The 18,374-nt window shown below is 41.9% G+C and overlaps 1 protein-coding gene across 7 annotated transcripts in view; it reads left to right on the top strand.

Moving 5' to 3' along the window:
- ULK4 (unc-51 like kinase 4) overlaps nt 1-18,374 on the top strand; it is a 586,637-nt gene that overhangs the window by 259,987 nt on the left and 308,276 nt on the right. For 5 of the 7 annotated variants that reach the window (XM_040479906.1, XM_040479903.1, XM_040479905.1 and 2 more), the window contains one exon: nt 17,510-17,558. The exons of 1 other annotated variant lie outside the window; for it this stretch is intronic. In XM_040479906.1, coding sequence (XP_040335840.1) covers nt 17,510-17,558 — 49 coding nt within the window. Of the gene's footprint in view, nt 1-17,509; nt 17,559-17,978; nt 18,068-18,374 lie in introns of those variants that run through there. One more of the 7 variants, XM_040479907.1, reaches the window with a different exon arrangement.

The raw sequence follows: 18,374 nt of genomic DNA, 5'->3' as shown, positions 1-18,374 counted from the left end.
CCTTATATCGCGTGTTTATATGGTTATTGGGTCTCTTTATGAATCATACGGTTAATTTGCAAGCCCTTATTATTTGGTTTTAACAGCCAGAAAAACCATCCGCGTAGAAATAATAGCTAAACAAAGTCTCTTGGTTGGATCCCTGTACCTTCTAAAGTCTGAAGGAATCAATCCCTTGGTAACATTTGGCAGATATTCGCATCAGAGTTCCGTTTTAGTGTTTCCACTGCTGTGGTGATTTACTAAGGTAATTTACCAGTTCAGAAATAACACCGTACTTGCAGTACAGGCTCATTTTTGTTGTTGTTTATCTACTCTTGATAAAGCCATGCTGTCTGTGAATATATTGTGACCCCGTCACTGTCAACTCCAGAGAACGACGTGAAGCCCGGATGCATGGAACGTAACACGAGGCATAAAGCACAGACTCCCAGTTTATTTCTCGTGTCTCAACACCCGAGTCCTCCTCCTTATCAAGTCTTTTGATTTTATGTGATGACAGTTATTGGTCAGAATATATTGCAGTGTTTGCTGTACAGAAGAGGCCTTTGTGATGGAATTAAAGAGCGTGAGAGCTGCCAGACTAAACAGTGGTCTGAGTTTCAAATGTTCTGTGACTTTCTTGGCACAGTTTTATTGCCATCTCGAACATGTGTTATCACTTAGGATTCTTTGCCATAGAGTGTTACGTAGGAAAAAACCCCAGGCAGTGAAGGAGACTGCGGCTTTTCAATGAGGTAAATGCCTCTGAGACACCTCATACCCTCAAAATGTACCGGTTTTTTGCGTGTGCATTTTTTTCTGTCTGCTTGGAGTCATAAATCCAGCGTAATGCAACTGTTTACAAAGTAAACAACATGGTCAGCTTTTAGGGACAGACTTCATTAGTTATCTTGAAATTCTGAAGTCAGGTAGCCCAAAGGGGAAAATGGACAAAGGGTATGAAGAGGGCATTCCTGACAATATACATGAAAAAAGGTAACCCTAATTAGTATTCAAGACAATTCCATTAAGATAATAAAAAGATAATATTGGTAGAGTTTTTTTTTTTTAATGTTTATTTTTGAGGTGTGGGGGAGGGGCGGAGAGAGATTCCCAAGCAGGCTCTGTGCCGATGCAGGGCTCGAACTGCCATATCGTGAGATCATGACTCGAGCTGAGATCAAGAGTCGGACACTTAACTGACTGAGCCACCCAGATGCCCTCAATTTTTTTTAATAGCACTTGTTGAGAGTCTAGTGAAATGTACTCTTTCATAAATTAGTACATCTTTTGTGACATGCAAAGTGTCAATATGTATTAAACCTTAAATATCCTTTGATTCCACTTCTAGGAATATATATTAAGAAAAGAGTAAAAGATATGCACAAATATTTATATATAAGAATGCCCACTGATACATTATTTAAAACCACAGTGAAAATAAAGATAGCTAGTATCAGTGTTCAAAGAGCTTTTTATGTTCCAGACAGGGCTGGATGCTTCACGTGCACAACCACATTTACTCCTCACCCTCATGAAATGAGGTCGGTAGGCAGTGATATAACGTACAAAGAAAGTAAAGCTTGGAGTGGATGTACTTATCCAGGATCCCAGAGCTAGGACAATTGAGTAAGATTTGAACTCCTTTGAAGCGATCCCTTAACCACTACATTTGTTTTTTTTTTTTCCACCCCTAGTGCATACTAGTAGAAAGTGGATCCTTGTTATAGGATCCATCAGTACAGGATGAGCTCAATACATTGTAGGTTAGAAAACTATGAAGGTCCAAGAGTTCATATCTTCAGTGAGTATTTAATGATGTGGGGAAATGTTCTTAGTGAGCCGCAGTATATGTGGTATGAGTTGATCATTTCTTCCCACCCTCTATTTTGCTGTAATATATCTTAAATTAGGCAGATACCAGTTCTAATGCCAGATCCATTATGGGCTTTGAGAGTGGCTGTGAGAAAATTGCTTCACCAACCTGTGTTTCAGTGTCTCCCTCTGTAAGTGTCCTTAGGCATTAAATGAGGCGTGACTGCGAGGGACGGAGTACATGCACAAGAAATGGTAGCTGTTATTTTCCATATGAGGTTGATCCTATGCCTTATATGAATAGAAAAAATAAAAGCAACTAATACATCAGAACTTACTAATGAGTTTTTTAAGTTTATTTACTTTGAAAGAGAGCGCAGGAGCGTGGTGGGGAGGGACAGAGAGGGAGAGAGAGAGACAATCCCAATCAGGCTCCACACTGCCAGGGCAGAGCCCGATGCCAGGCTTGAACTCATGAACCATGAGATCATAACCTGAGCCGATCCAGAGTTGGATGCTTAACCGACTGAGCTCTCCAGGTGCCCCTTATTAATGATTTTTTTTATAGCACTGCAATTGCAATATTTTCGTTGTAATGTAATATAATTTTCTATTGTTCCCAAAGGTAACATTCAATAAAATAGTATATTTTATGCTGCTCTATTTCTGTATTTCACATAAATAATTTTATATAAATAGCTATCTAAAATTAAGGTTTTTTTCTGTCTATTCCAATTTGATTTGTAGGAGGTTTTAAGCTAATACCGATACTATGTTATATTGAAGTTTTATAATAAACTTTAACTGGTAGAGTAGATCCTCCTACCTTGTTCTTTTTCCATTTGTTTGTTTATATTCAATTTATTTAAACTATAAAAAACTCAAAACAGTTCACACATTTCTCCTACATCTGCCCGACCCTCACCTCTGGCAACCACCAATCTTTTCTCTGTGTCCGTGAGCTTGGTTTTGTGTTTTGCTTTGTTTAGGTTCTAAATTTAAGTGAGATCATATAGAAATCACCTTTGTCTGACTTATTTTAGTTACCATAATGCCCTCAAGGTCCATCCATATTGTCAGAAGTGGCAAGATCTTGGGGCGCCTGGGTGGCGCAGTCGGTTAAGCGTCCGACTTCAGCCAGGTCACGATCTCGCGGTCTGTGAGTTCGAGCCCCGCATCGGGCTCTGGGCTGATGGCTCAGAGCCTGGAGCCTGTTTCCGATTCTGTGTCTCCCTCTCTGTCTGCCCCTCCACCGTTCATACTCTGTCTCTCTCTGTCCCAAAAATAAATAAACGTTGAAAAAAAAATTAAAAAAAGGAAGTGGCAAGATCTTTATTTTTTTTTTAATGGCTGAACTTTTAAATATTCCACCGTATGTCTGTGTGTGTGTGTGTGTGTGTGTGTGTGTGTGTGTGTGTGTGTGTGTGTATACACACCACATCTTCATCCATTTATCTCTCAATGAACACTTGTGCTGCTTTTGTATCTTGGCTATTGTGAAGAGTGCTGTGTTGAACATGAGGGTGCAGGTATCTTCAAATGAGTGTTTTCGTTTTCTTTGAATAAATACCCAGAAGTGGAATTGCTGGATCCTATGATAGTCCAGTTTTTTTTTTTTTTTAATGTTTGTTTTATTTATTTTTGAGAGAGAGTACGAGAGGGGAAGGGGCAGAGAGAGAGGGAAACGGAGAATCCCAAGCAGGCTCTGTGCTGTGAGTGTAGAACCTGACACGGAACTCAAACCCACAAACCATGAGATCATGAGCTGAAACCAAGAGTTGGATGCTTAATCACTGAGCCATCCAGGTGCCCCTTAATACGATTTTTTAAACTATTTACACGTTGGTTTTTTGTTTTTTGTTTTTGTTTTTGTTTTTGTTTTTTAGTCTGCAAGTGGAGGAGAGGGAAAGAGGGAGAGAAAGAGAGAATCTTAGGAGAATCTAATCCATGCTAAGCACGGAGCCTGATGGAGGGGCTCAATCCCACTACCCTGGGATCATGGCCAAAGCCAAAATCAAGAGTTGGACACTAAATCGACTGAGCCACTTAGGTGGCTCTAATATGATTTTTAATAATTATTTTCTATAATCAGGAAAAAAACCACCTATTTGTTTAACACACATATCATATAAGCTGGTGGTTCTTATTAAACATTAATGTTGGGACACCTGGGGGGGCTCATTTGATTGAGCATCGGACTCTTGATTTAGGTTCAGGTCATGGTCTCATGGTTCATGGGTTGGAGCCCTGCATCGGGCTCTGTGTTGACAGTGCAGAGCCTGCTTGGGATTCTCTGTCTCCCTCTCTCTCTGCCCCTTCCCTGTTTGCACGCTTTCTCTGTCTCTGTCTCTGTCTCTCTCTCAAATAAATAAATAAAACATTAACATTAATGGCAATCCATAACCTATCTTGTGGTTTTCAAGGTCAGCAAGGTAGCCTTTGGTTCAGTGGCTTCAAGTTGATCATCACTCTGTTTGTTTGTTAGGTAGAAAGTATTATGCTAAGCGAATAAGTCCACCAGAGAAAGAAAAATACCATATGATTTCACTCATATGTGGAATTTAAGAATTTAAGAAATTTAAGGAATTTAAGAAACAAAACAGGTGAACGTACGGGAAGAGGGAAAAAAAGGAGAAAGGGAAACAAACCACAAGAGACTTTTAATGATAGAGAACAAACTGAGGGTTGATGGAGGGAGATGGGTGGGAGATGGGCTAGATGGGTGTTGAGCATTAAGAGGGACACTTGTGATGAGCACTGGGCGTTGTATGTAAGTGATGAATCACTGAATTCTACTCCTGAAACCAACATTGCGCTGTATGTTAACTAACTAAAATTTAAATTTAATTTAATTAAAAAAAAAAGAAACAGCTTCCTGAAATGAGTGTGGGGAGTTATTCAGTATAATACAGTATAATTTTTGGAAACTGGGACTGACCCTAAGATCTGAACATCTAGGAGGGGTTGAGCAGGGTATTAAACTGTTCTTTTTGACTCTCTTCCATTCCACCCCATTGATCTCCTTGCTTCCTACATTCTTTGAAGATGGACACCACTGAGATGTTTCCTTCCTGCCAAATCTTGAAATGATGGTGTGCCTCGGGGTTTCTGCCCTCATTCTACTTGTCACTCTTCTTTCGGAATGTAATTCATTTTCTTATGCAGAGTAGCTTTTCCCTCTGTGTATTATAGTATCTTAGAGCAGTTCACATCATGAACTTGGAAACTAATGAGCTGTGTTACCTTGGATAAAGTTCAGTGTTAGTTTTCTTCTCTTTAGAACAAGGTTACTCATTCCTACCTCACCTTAGTCATGACCACCATGGTAGTCACTCACCATGGTAAGTGAGAGGTAAAGCACTCACTACATCGAGTACACGGGTGGGCAGTGCTCTATGAGTGAGGTTGCTCACTGTGATGTGCATTTTTCTGGTCGTGGTCATGGTGGTAGCCTCCAGGTAGGACACATCAAGTACCTGGTGTCATTGTGTATTTCTTCTCTTTCTCCCCTGGATCCAGTAGATTTTGAAAGCCTATGGATATAACTCACTGATATTTCTCCTTTTCCTTTTCCCATTTACTCCTGCTTCGTGTTGATCACCTCGTATTTTGAGAGTCGTCATTATCAGCTAACTGATACTCCTTTTTGTTTCCAGCCCATCCTCTTCACTGTAACCCGAATAAACATTGTAAAAACAGAAAGCTGGTAATGACATCATTTCGCCTAATCAGCCCCTTAGTAGCACCCAGTCACCTAGAGCAACGCTTGGCAAACTTTCTATAAAAGGCCAGATAGTAAATATTTTAGGCATTGCTGGCCATACGGACCCTGTTGCAGCTACTCAGCTCTGCCATTGCAGCGTAAAAGCAGCCAGAGACCGCATGTAAATGAATGAGAATGGTTGTGTTTCAATAAAACTTTACTTATAAAAACTGAAATTTGAATTTCATGCTGTTTCATATGTGATAAAATATTTTTTGATCCCCCCCCCCCCCCAGCTCCCAAGCATCTAGAAACGTAACAACCATTCATAGCTTGTGGGCCATAGAAATTATCGTGGCCACAAATATGCCTGTTCACCTGCTTGTCGCTGCCTGTAATAAGCTCATCCCGTTTTTGCTCTTGGTCATGCTCTTTCCCTTGTCCAGCACATACTTCATCCCTGCCTGTCCTCCTCCCCCTTCATCCACCGACTGCCTGTCAATAACCTCCTCCTCTTTCGAGGTTCAACTCAAGTGGTACCTGCCCCATGGGGTGTGATCCAAGCCGCCTGGGTTTATATCTCAGCCCCCTCCTTGGCACTTGACCGATTTACTTCCTCATATCTCAGTTTCTCGTGTGAAACAAAACAATCATCGTCATTATCATCATCATCATATTACCTGATTGCTAGGATTTTCTTTTTCTTTGTTCAACTCCATTGAGTTACCACATGTACAGCCCTGGGACTATGTTCTACTTATTAACTGTGTGATCTATGTTTACCACTGTTGTCATCATTGGTTTCACGTTGAAGCCTCTGTTACGCTTCTCAGCCAGAAAAGACTACAGCTGACGGTTGAACAACATGGGTTTGAACTGTGCAGGTCTGCTCATATGTGGATATTTTCCAATAAATATGGTACAGTGTTGTAAACGTATTTTCTCTTCCTTATGATTTCCTTAACAGTTTTTTCTCTAGCTTGCTTTATTGTACGAATACGGTATATAATACATAAAACATACAAAACGTGTTAATAGGCTGTTTATGTTATGAGGCTTCAGATCAACAGTAGGCTATTGGTAGTTACATTTTGGGGGAGTCAGAAGTTACACATGGATTTTTCAACTATGCAGGGGGTCAGTGCCCACACATCCTGTGTTATTCAAGGGTCAACTGTGTTTTCTGTTGTCCCATCTGTACTCTTTTTTTTTTTTTTAAAGATTTTATTTTTAAGTAATCTCCTAACGTGGGGCTCGAACTTACAACCCCAAAATCAAGAGCCAGTTATTCTGCCAGCTGAGCCATCAGGTGCTCCCCTTGTCTACCTTGTTTAGACATCTGTCCTAGCACGTAGAATACTTGATAGAGCTCTAACTTAGCTCAATGCATGGCATCTAATAAGTATAGTAATGTTAATAAATAACGAATGAGTGAAAGAAAAAAGAGACAAATCTTAGCCTGACTTCAAGTAAATTCCAAAAAAAAAAAAAAAAAAATCTCTTACATGTCATTAAGTAACAGGACAAAAAGAGACCATAGAAAATAAATAGTTTCATTAAATTGAAAAGAATTTCAGGACTAGCTCTTATACAGTGGCTCTTTTTTAGTGTTGGGCTCATGTCTGTAGGGACAAGAGATGCTGGCCACATGTGAAAACTGGTTGTTCTCCTAGAGATTTGTCTCTGGTTTGTGCCCCTGCCAGTCCTTTATCTTACTTGTCTTACTAATAGTGCTGCTTTTGGTTCAGTCCCCTCCTTGCTTTGGTGCAAGAAGCAGCATGCTTCTTGGTGGTATGAATGTAGAGCTTTGTGACCAGTACAGAATCATGTCTTGGGAGAGTGCCAAGGATTCAAAGCAGTATTAGAGATAAGAGACCAGCCATAGAGCCATAGGTTCAGAAAGGCAAAGGGTGAGGGCTCAGGACCCAGGCAGACAGAAAAGATGCGGGAATGTGGGGCCAAAGCCCTTGGCTGGTTAACAAAAATGTTGCCTGTGCAGGGACAGTTAGTGTAAATCCCTGGGCAGAATGTGACTTTCAGGCACCTTGTAGTATCTGGGAGTCAGTGATATTAAAAAAAAAAAATTTTTTTTTAAATGTTTATTCTTGAGAGAGAGAGAGAGAGGTAGAGAAGCAGAGAGAGAGGGAGACACAGAATCGGAAGCAGACTCCAGGCTCTGAGATGTCAGCACAGAGCCCGATGCGGGGCTCAAACCTATGAACCGGGAGATCGTGACTCGAGCCAAAGTCAGACACTTAACCGACTGAACCACCTAGGGACCCTGGAGTCAGGAATATTTTGTACATGAGTGCCGTGTACCGTGTGAAGATCCTCTGGGTATAGCTGTTCTGTCTCACCTTCTGTACTTTGTATGATAGAAACAGTCTCGGGCCTTGTTTCGTTCAACAGATGTGGGTCATCACAGGCCTGTGTTGGGTATCTGTTGAGGTAATGGGTACAAAAGCTTTTTGCAAAGTCGCTAATGTAATATACACTTTTTAAATTTCTGTATGAATCTCCTTTCTATTGGAAAACACTTGCTTTTTGCTTAACTATAGTTGCTTACTAAAACTCCTATCATTTTCATGCTCTTTGAGGCAATGGGAGATTCTGTACGTGGGAGGTACGTTCTGGAATAGCCTTGTAGTCTAACAATTCTAAGACTTTCTCAGCCAATGAAATAGTCAGCTTTATAAGTTGAATTCAGTTAATTTTTATGTCATGTATATATATTTTTTGCCCACTGGGGTATAAACTTCTTGAAGGAAAAGATACAATGCTTACCCATATGAAGGACTCTGTAGATCTTTATAAAATGACCAGATCTAAACACGTCCTGTGCTAGAGCTGCTGAAATTTCAGCCCTGCCCTTTTCTTGTGCAAAACATCTCCTTAGATGTGTGCCTTTATTGGTAAATAAATAATTGGTATTCTGCAATTCTGTGCAAGAGGATTAGTGAGCATTGCAGACAAGGGCAAACATTTCAAGGAGAAACATTAGAAATAGCTTGCTCTCAGGCTAGACTTAATATCAGACCAAAGCTACACATTATAAAACCATTTCTTTTTGGAGCTGATTCACTGGGCCAATAATTTGAAATTCAGTGTGATGTTAGAGATTTTTTTTTTTTTGAATTTAAAATGGCTGTTGCTGGTACACTAGACTGGCAAATTACGTATGTCATAAGAAATGGAAAAGCTTTATTTGTTGTCTAGAGCTCAGTTATAAACAAAAAGTAACTCTAAAACTCTTAACCAGCATTGTTGAAGTTTTGAAAAGTTCAGCATCTATTTGGGGTTTCTATATAAGTTGACCAGAAGCAGCTTATTCAAGGAACTAAATATGAATTATTCTTTTATTTTTTATTCATTTTCTAAAAATATGTGTTTAAGGGGCACCTGGGTGTCTCAGTCAGTTAAGCATCTGACTTCAGCTCAGGTCACGACCTCGCGGTCTGTGAGTTCAAGCCCCGCATCGGGCTCTGGGCTGATGGCTCAGAGCCTGGAGCCTGCTTCCGATTCTGTGTCTCCCTCTCTCTCTGCCCCTCCCCCGTTCATGCTCTGTCTCTCTCTGTCTCAAAAATAAAAACAGTAAAAAAAAAAATTCAAAAAAAAATATGTGTTTACTCTGAGAGAGAGAACGAACATGAGTGGAGGAGGGGCAGAGAAAGAGGGAAAGAGAGAATCCCAAGCAGGCTCCACGCTGTCTGTGCAGAGCCTGATGTGGGGCTTGATCTCACAAACCGTGAGATCGTGACCTGAGCTGAAATCAAGAGTCAGGTGCTTAACCAACTGAGCCACCCAGGCACTCCTGAATTATGCTTTTAAAAAGGAGGCAAGGGGGGCACCTGGGTGGCACAGTCGGTTAAGCGTCCGACTTCAGCCAGGTCACGATCTCGCGGTCCGTGAGTTTGAGCCCCGCGTCGGGCTCTGGGCTGATGGCTCGGAGCCTGGAGCCTGTTTCCGATTCTGTGTCTCCCTCTCTCTCTGCCCCTCGCCCGTTCATGCTCTGTCTCTCTCTGTCCCCAAAATAAAAATAAACGTTGAAAAAAAAATAAGAAGGAGGCAAGGATGAGGTGAAATTGGAGTGTTCGGAATTTTCAGATGGCCTTCAAGATTCCCAGAAGGTATATACACACCTTCTCCCAGTTACTCAGCTAAACAGTAATTCAGTGCCGCTGTGATGGAATATTGCAGATGTAATTAAGGGCCAAAACTAGTTGGCCTTAAAGTCTGGAGATCATCCAGCTAGGCTCTACTAATTGCAGGAGTCGTTTAAATCCAGCCTGGAGGTCAGAGACTAGGAAGTCGAAGAGATTTGAAGCTCGAGAAGTATTTGACATGGAGGAGAGTCCTCTTTTGCTGGTTTTACAGTTGGGGGAGTCCATGTGCCAAGGGATGTTGAGTGGCCTGTAGGATATGAGAGGGACCTGTGTCTGGTAGCCAGCGTGGAAAGAGGGACTTCAGGCCTACCAGGAACTGAATTCTGTCCACAAGACTGTGGTGGAAAACATATCCCCTCGTCCCCCAGCCTCCAAAGGAGAAGTCAGTTCCAGATCCCTGTGGTCTGAGCAGATAACCCAGCCATGCTGAGCTAGGCTTCTGACTACGGGACTTTGAATTAATAAATGGGTGTTGCTTTAAGCCACTAAGTTTGTGCTAATTTGTTATTCAGCAATAGAAAACAAATACGAGGCTCCTGAGGCTCCTGTTATGATCCTTTGGATTGCCGTAGTAGCCTATCAACTGTTCTCTCTGGTTCTAAACTAATGTTACTCACGCTGTCTGTGGTGAAGAAACAGTTTTTAAAATTTCAGTGTGTTATAGGCCAGTGCAGTGGCGGATTGAGTCTTACAAAGATGGCTACAGAAGTCTCTCCCATCCCACATGCTCTTCCTTCACTCTCCCGTTGGGAGTTGTCTGTGTTTCTCCTCCACTTGAGGCTGGGCTGAGCTTAATGACAGGCTTGTAACCATTGAGAATGCAGTGCAAGTGATACTAGGGAGAAAAGACCAGACAGCTTCCACACGGTTGTTTAGCAGTGCTCCCTCTTGGCACCCGGCTGCCATGCTGTGAGAGGCCAAGCCACTTGGAGAGGAGAGCAGTAGGTGATCCAGTGGGCAGAATTAGCCGAGCCTTCCTTGAGTCACCTCATGTGGCGTGTGAGCGAAGAAGGCTTCGAGATGCCTACGGCCTCCCCAGCTGTTCTCGTCACCCGAGCCTTTGTGTCTTCCCAGCTGACATCAGGGAACAAGGATAGGTCATCTCAGTGTGCCCTGTCCAGATCCACGACCCGTCGATTCTCTAGCATCATAAAGTAATTATTGCTTTATGACGCTAAGTTCAGGATCGTTTCTTATGCGGCAACAGATAACCAGAATAAATATTTTCAGAAAATATGATGAAAGTGAAATCTAACAAAGGCACGCAGAATATAAGCAGAAGTTATACGGTGTCACTTCCATGCTATAGTATCGGTCAAAGCAGTTCCAAACCTGCCCAGATTCAGGGGGAGAGGACACAGATCCCACTTCTCAAGAGAGGAGAGTCAGAGCATTTGGGAGCCATAAAACAAAAACTAAACAAAACAAACACAAAAAAACTTTTAATATTGAAATACTTTTAGCCTCACGGAAAAGTTATAAAAGTAGTACAAAGAATTTCCTTATGCCTTTCACCCAGTTTCCACTGATGTTGGCATCTTATGGAACTGTAGCAGTTATCAAAACCAGGAAATTAACATTAATATAATAGTATTAACTATCTGCATATCTTATTCCAGTGTTGCCAGTTTTCTCACTAATGTCCATTTTCTAGTTCTGGGTGTCACGTAGGGTCCCACATTGCATTTAGGCTTCTCCTGTCTGGTAGGAGTCCCCCCAGTTGGGGACAGCTCCTCACTCTGGTCTTTTATGGCTTTAACACTTTTGAAGTGCACTGGCTAGTAACTTTGTAGGATGCCACTCAATTTGAGCGTGGCGCTTTTTATGATTAGATGGAGGTTTGTAGTCTTGGTGAAAGTACCCGAGAAGTGATGGTGTGTCCTCCTCAGTGCACGGTATCAGGGCATACGTGATGTCATTGTCTCATTTCTAGTGACGTGAAATGTGCTCCCTTGGTTAAGGTGGTGCCTGCCAGGTTTCTCCAACGTAAATGTCTTTGTGGGGAACGATTTTGAGGCTATGCAAATATCCTGGTTTTCATCATATTTTGGTGGGGTCACTTTTTATACTGCTGCAAAGTTCTTATCCCAACACACAGAAACTCAGTCTTTCAAATTTCACTAGTTGTCTTGTCCCAGACCTGTGATGGTCTGTAGGCCGGCTCTGGTCTGCAGACCATTCTTTGAGTAGGAATGTTCTAGACTGCACTCCTTCCCCCCAGTCATTTTCCCCCATTACTGTCAGATTGGAGTTTGAACAGCAGATCTTACTGTGTCATTCTCCTGCTTAAAATCCTTCATAAACTTCCTGTAACCAGTCTTCTGGTTACAGATAAAACCCAGATAAAACCCAGAGTTCTTGGCATGACATTCAAGGCTGCATCATTCTGCTCCATCTTGCACATTGTCCTTTCACTACTCAGACTGCCCCGTTCCTCCTGCTCCCCCGTTCCATGTAGGTGCGCTTCAGTTGAATTGGCCAGTTCTTTCAAGGCTCATAAACACCTCTTTTCACCAGTCTGGGCTCGCTGGGTTTTCCCCAGGTCCATTCTCTTGTCACCTGTGTATACATCCATGATAGAAGTTAATTCTCTTTGTGTCTCTAAGCCATTTGACTCTGAGTTTGAAGGCACAGATTTTGAGTGTATAAGATTAGCCCATGGCACATGCTCAATGGTGTTAGTCATAATTGAGTACTGAGATAGTTTTCAGGGAAAAAAAATCTCTAGCACTAAGTAAGGTCTGTATCACAACATGGATTGTTAAAATGCAGGGACAGTAGATGGAGAGACCCTCCGGGGGCGGGGGGGGCGGCGGGGGTATGGATAGTGTTCCCCATGGATAGGGCCAACCATGGAGATGGAGAGTCTTGACTTCTGGTCCTTGCTTCGTGTGTATTGTCTCTACCCATGTGGGTAGGTAAAAACTGCAAGCCAGAGAGCGAACCTGACAGTGCAGGTCCACAGTCCGACCCTGGTGTCTCCCAGACCCATCGAATCACTGTCGGGGCTGCTTGCTTTGCTTTGCAACATGAGCCGGAACAGACAGAGATCCTTTCCTTCCCCTCCTTCTGGCTCCTCTTTTCTCTGAATACGTAGAAGTATGGTGGGGTAGGTCGGGGGACTTCAGGTACTTTTAATTCTTGTTCCTGGTTCGTCCCTACATAGTCTCTATGTTTTAAAGGAAAGTTGAAAAATGTTAACAAAGGTTTTGCGGCAACGTGGATGGAACTGGAAGGGACTATGCCGAGTGAAATAAGTCAGAGAAGGACAGACATATGTTTTCACTCATAAGTGGATCTTGAGAAACTTAGCAGAAGACCATGGAGAAGGGAAGGGGAAAAATAGTTACAAACAGAGAGGGAGGGAGGCAAACCATAAGAGACTCTTAAATACAGAGAACAATCTGAGGGTGGATGGGGGCTAGAGGAGTGGGGGAAGGTGGGTGGTAGGCATTGAGGAGGGCACTTGCTGGGATGAGCACTGGGTGTTGGATGTGAGCGATGAACCACGGGAATCTACCCCCAAAACCAAGAGCACACTTTATACACTGTATGTTAGCCAATCTATGAATTATATTTTTAAAAAAAGATGAAATTCAGCCCAACTCACTTCTGTAGCTCTCTGAACAGAAGCAGAGGCATCTCCCTATTTCTACTTTTCCTACCTAAATTGCATCTAGTCATTTATATCTAACCATTGCTAATTTATTTTATATTTAGCCTGAACTGTCAAGCATCAGTAAATAAAACTTTTAAGAAGTTTCCCAATACCAAGGGCAACCAACACTTACTTTAGGTACAGGAGGGAGTTAGAATGGCAAACAATGTATCCTAAAGGTTTTCATAAGTGTATTCAAAATTTGCTGATTCAAACAGCACCCTCTTGGTTAATAATGTAAACAGATATACAAAATCCCGGTGAATCTACTGAGTCAAAATTTTGTAAGGAAAACTCTTTAAGCACATACCACCTATTATTAAATTGTACTGTTAAGGGGAAGAAACAAAACAAAGAAGGCCTGTCCCTGCCAAAAAAAAAAAAACAAAAACAAAAAACAAAAAACAAAAACCCAAAAAACTGTTTCCAGTGGTCCAGTGAACTACTTTTGGGGAGGCAGTTTATTTCAGTTTCATCTGGAATTATTTAAAATCAGTGTGCTTAAGAGGGCTAACATAAAGAAAGAAAAGTATGCTGTGATGTAGTTAATATCTTCATAGTCCTTTGAAGATTAGGGATAATTTCAAAAAGATCTCTTTTTGTTTGCTTTTGGTTTAAAAAAAAATCCAGATAAAACTTTTTATTTCCTGTCCTTCAGGTTGTCCATAGACCATAGAAATTTTATTATTTTAGAATGTAGGGATACAACAGGCTCACGCAGTAAAATGATACTGGTGATTTAAAATGTTAAAAAAATTTTTTTTTTTAATGTTTAGTTTTGAGAGAGAGAAAGACACAGATGCAAGTGGGGGAGGGACAGAGAGAGAGGGAGACACAGTATCCAAAGCAGCCTCCAGCTCTGAACTGTCAGCACAGAGCCCCATGAGGGGCCTGAACTCGGGAACCATGAGATCATGACCTGAGCCGAAGTCGGACGCTTCACCGACTGAGACCCTCCCTACAGGTGCCCCGCTACTCGTGATTTAAAATCATGGTGACTGACCACTGAACAGATCCCCCAACTGAGAGAGACTTTTGCAGAAGTCTATTATGATGACTTAAGATTTGCTGCTTGAATAATTCCCGGGGATTCAGCCACATCAGCTTTCTTGGGAGGTAAGCCTCATCCTCCCTGGTCTACAGAGGCCTGAGCGCTGGGGCTGCTCTCCAGAGTACAGATTAAAGGAAGAAAGGTCTGAGTAGTTTGCTTCGTTACTTGGAGCATACCGAGGGTTTGATCATTTGAGACCCAAGCCACTAATTGGGCCTATGGTGGTATGAGAGGAGGTGGTTAAAATGAAGAGACAGATTTTTAAAAATCAAAGTGTAAGAGCATATTGAAGGCAAGTGAATGTTGTCTCCAAAGTTGTCTAAAATCTGTGGATCTCAGATGCTTACCTACGACCCACATAAGAGAAATGCATTTTGCATCACCATCCAGTATACACGCCTGCGTAGACCTGTAACCGAAACAAAAATGTCATCGAACGACACCCTAGGTGACAGCTTTGGGTAGTCTCTATGTTATTATGTTTGATCAAGAAAATGCTAGTCAGTAGCCAGTGAACTCCTCTTATTGCCCACTTACTGACCACTGCCCACAGTCTGGAAAAAGCACTGCCTTAGATCTTCGCAAACGTTTGCAGCCCACCTTGCCCCGGACTGGCTAAGTTGTTTTGGGAATTTACACTTGCGGTTTAGTTCATGAGTCATGGAAAATGTCATAGACATGCTGTGTTTTTTAAAAGCTAAAAGTGCTTTTATTTAGCTTGAGCTCCCTTTTTATTTACCAGACGTGGCTCTGAATTATGTCAGTCCAATCCGAGAACAATTGTTATGGTTGGTGGTATTCAGAAAAATGTGAGGCCTGGCGTGCTAGAACCGATAGTGAGTTGAAGGGGGCTGGAGTAGTAGTCCCGGCCAGCCTGCTCATCGTGCAAAAGCCCAGAGAAGGACTAGTTGTAATCCATAAGAATGGGTTATGGTAGTTTCTGTAGGCACATCCTAGTAGTGGCATATATTTAAAAATACTGTCAGGAGGGGCACCTGGGTGCCTCAGTCGGTTAAGCGTGTCTGACTTCAGCCCAGGTCATCATGATCTCATGGTTGTGGGTTCGAGCCCCATATCAGGCTCTGTGCTGACAGTCAGCTTTGGATTCTGTGTCTTCCTCTCTCTCTGCCCCTCCTCCCCCTCAAAAATAAATAAACATTAAAAAAAAAAAAATACCGCCAGGAGGGTGCTGGTACTGTGAGCAGATGTTCCTGGATCTGAATGTTGGGGGAGAGGGTAGAAGCAGCAGCTGTCACCTATAGGTTCCATTGGAGAAGAAGTGGGGCCCGTGTCCCCGGGACTTTGTGGGTTTGGGTGCCAGGGCAGCTCCGAGAAATATGCTTAGCTGTTTCAGCCTGGGCCTAATAAGGGTATAGATCGTAAACATTTAGAAAAAAATTTTTTAATGTTTATTTTTGAGAGAGACAGAGCATGAGCAGGGGAGGGACAGAGAGAGAGGGAGACACAGAATCTGAAGCAGGCTCCAGGCTCCGAGCCATTAGCTCAGAGCCCAACGTGGGGCTTGAACCCACGAACCATGAGATCATGACCTGACCGAAGTCCGACGCTTAACCGACTGAACAGCCCAGGCGCCCCCCCCTTTTTTTTTTAAATTTTTTTAATTTTTTTAATTTTTTAATTTTTATTTTATTATTATTATTATTATTATTATTTAAAGATCATAAACATTTTTAAAGCACAGTTTAGGAAGAGGGATGGTCACCATCTCAGGAGCTGAGGAAGTAGACTGGGAATGTGCCGGCCTGAGGCTGTGTGTGGTCTCGAGTCCATGCATTTCCCGTCCTGCCCAGGCATTAGGTGGGGAGCTTTGGCCTCACATCTGAGCCTTCAGTTGCCCAGGAAAGTGAGAGACTGTACATGAGTTTGATATCTGTAGTCAAAATCTTATCCCCTAGTATATTGGAACTGCAAAAGTAATCGCATTTACTTCTGCTAGACACTGGGGGCTTTCTAAGCGCTCCAGTCTTTGGGACTTCTTTCTGTATCTCACTTTCTCATAACACATATTTATAAACACCCCGACACTTTTTTTTTTGGCGTGTCTCATAGGCTTCTGTTTTATCAGTGTGTTATCATAGACAAACAAGCTCGAGGGAGGCCAGATGATAAATTCCCTTCCTATCTACCGGGCAATTTCTGTGAAACAGACAAACTGCACATGCCCACAATGAAGGCAGCATGCTCGTCTTCAGTGCTGTGGTTTATCATCCAAAGTAAATGCTAATAAAATGAAGGCGTCTGATTTATTTTTAAAACTGAATGAGGAGGGATCAACAGATTATAGCTTATGGGCCAAATATGGCACATACCTGTTTTTGTAAATAAAATTTTATTGGAACACAACCATGCCTATTCATTTATGTATTATTTATGATGACTCGTACATTATAGTGACCGAGTTAAGTGGTTGCTGTAGAGACTGTGTGGCCGACCAAAGCCTACAATCTTTGCCATCTGACCCTTTACAGAGAAGCGTTTACTGCCATAGACCAAAGGAATATTTAGAGACTGAAGTGTTGTTTTAATAAGAACTGTTACTTTTGAATTGAGGCTATTTTCTCTTAAATCACATGAAAAAAATCTTTTGTTACAATAGATAATAATTAACTAGTTTTGATGAGGGAAAGGTCCCAAAGTCTTGATTAGGGTCTACTTTTTATTTTTTAAGTAAAAGATTAAAAATCATTATACATTAATTCATTAGTGCTGAGAAGACAGCTAATGAGGCATATATGAAAGATTACAGTGTGGCACACTTGTAATTTAACTGTGCGGTGAGGGTTACATTATTTCGGCTAGCACTGCCTATTTTCATAGCCTTAATGAGAGTTGTGAATTTTAATTAATTCTTACATTTATAAACGTCAATCTATTTGAGATTTTACTTGCTACAGACCAGTAAGGCTAAGCTAATAGTCACTTTCAAAGAAGCCCCATATTTCTTGTATTTAATAGGGGTAGTTCAGTGTATTAAAAATGAATATAATCATCTGTTTTTCGGGCACAGAACTTAAGCAATGAAAGCGGGGGCTGTGGTAATCTTTATCAGGGCAGCAGTTTAAATACGAGTTATCTAATGTGTGCTTATCTTTTTATTTTTATTTTTTTTTTAACAGACTTGTGGAAGAGAGCAAACTGATCCCACTCATTTTTGAAGTAATTCTGGTAAGAAGGGAAACGTGTACCTGAAATTCAAGTGAAATTTTAAGAATGTTAAGGTTTCGACCACGTTGTGTGGTTGGGTTCTAACCCTGACTCTGTCCAGAAGGATTCTGTGCCCTTCATTGTCTCACTTCGCCTTATCGGGCCTCAGTTTCCTTGCCTGAGCTCCTGTCCAGCTCTGAAATTGTATAGGGACACTGTTTAACCACCTGCACTCGTGTCACAAGTCCTTCATCTGAGGTTGGTTTGCGGAGGAAGGGCAGAGGGATGACCACTACGCTTCAGTATGAATTTTCTGATGCTCGCTGTGAATCCCTCTGACGTTGTAGTCATGAGTCAGATCAGCAGTTTTGGGCCTATGGCTAGAAAGTTATGTTCTTCAGGATGTAGGACAGCTCCAAACACCTTTTTTTCTCTTCACAGAATGCTACTCAACTGAAAACCATCTGTTAAAGAAAACATTTCACCTATGGTTCCTATGTGTAGAGAATAAAATGGGATTGCAGAGTTGACTTCCCATTTCTGATAAATCCCTATTTATTACTAAAGGCAGGTTTGAGAAGTAGGCTGGAAATCCGTACATCAACACAGTGCCCTTAGCACTCTGTTCTCTTGTACCTAGTGGGTTATCCCCCTTTACCAAAAACTTGCCCTACAAGGCTGACTGACAGCGGAAGGGACAAAGGAGGAGACACGTCCCCAGCCAGACTGGCCTAACCTCCCTTGGTCTTTAATGGAGCAGTAGCCGTGATAGTCTGCTAACTGTACCCATGGAAATTAGCTTTCTTTAATGCAAAACTGTTAGCCTGTAGGTTGTTT

The sequence above is a fragment of the Herpailurus yagouaroundi genome, unplaced genomic scaffold, assembly GCF_014898765.1.
Source record: "Herpailurus yagouaroundi ecotype Mexico unplaced genomic scaffold, PumYag 159, whole genome shotgun sequence".
Lineage (NCBI taxonomy): Eukaryota > Metazoa > Chordata > Mammalia > Carnivora > Felidae > Herpailurus > Herpailurus yagouaroundi.
Note: the sequence above shows the minus strand (reverse complement) of the source record. Positions and strands in the feature narration are given on the sequence as shown.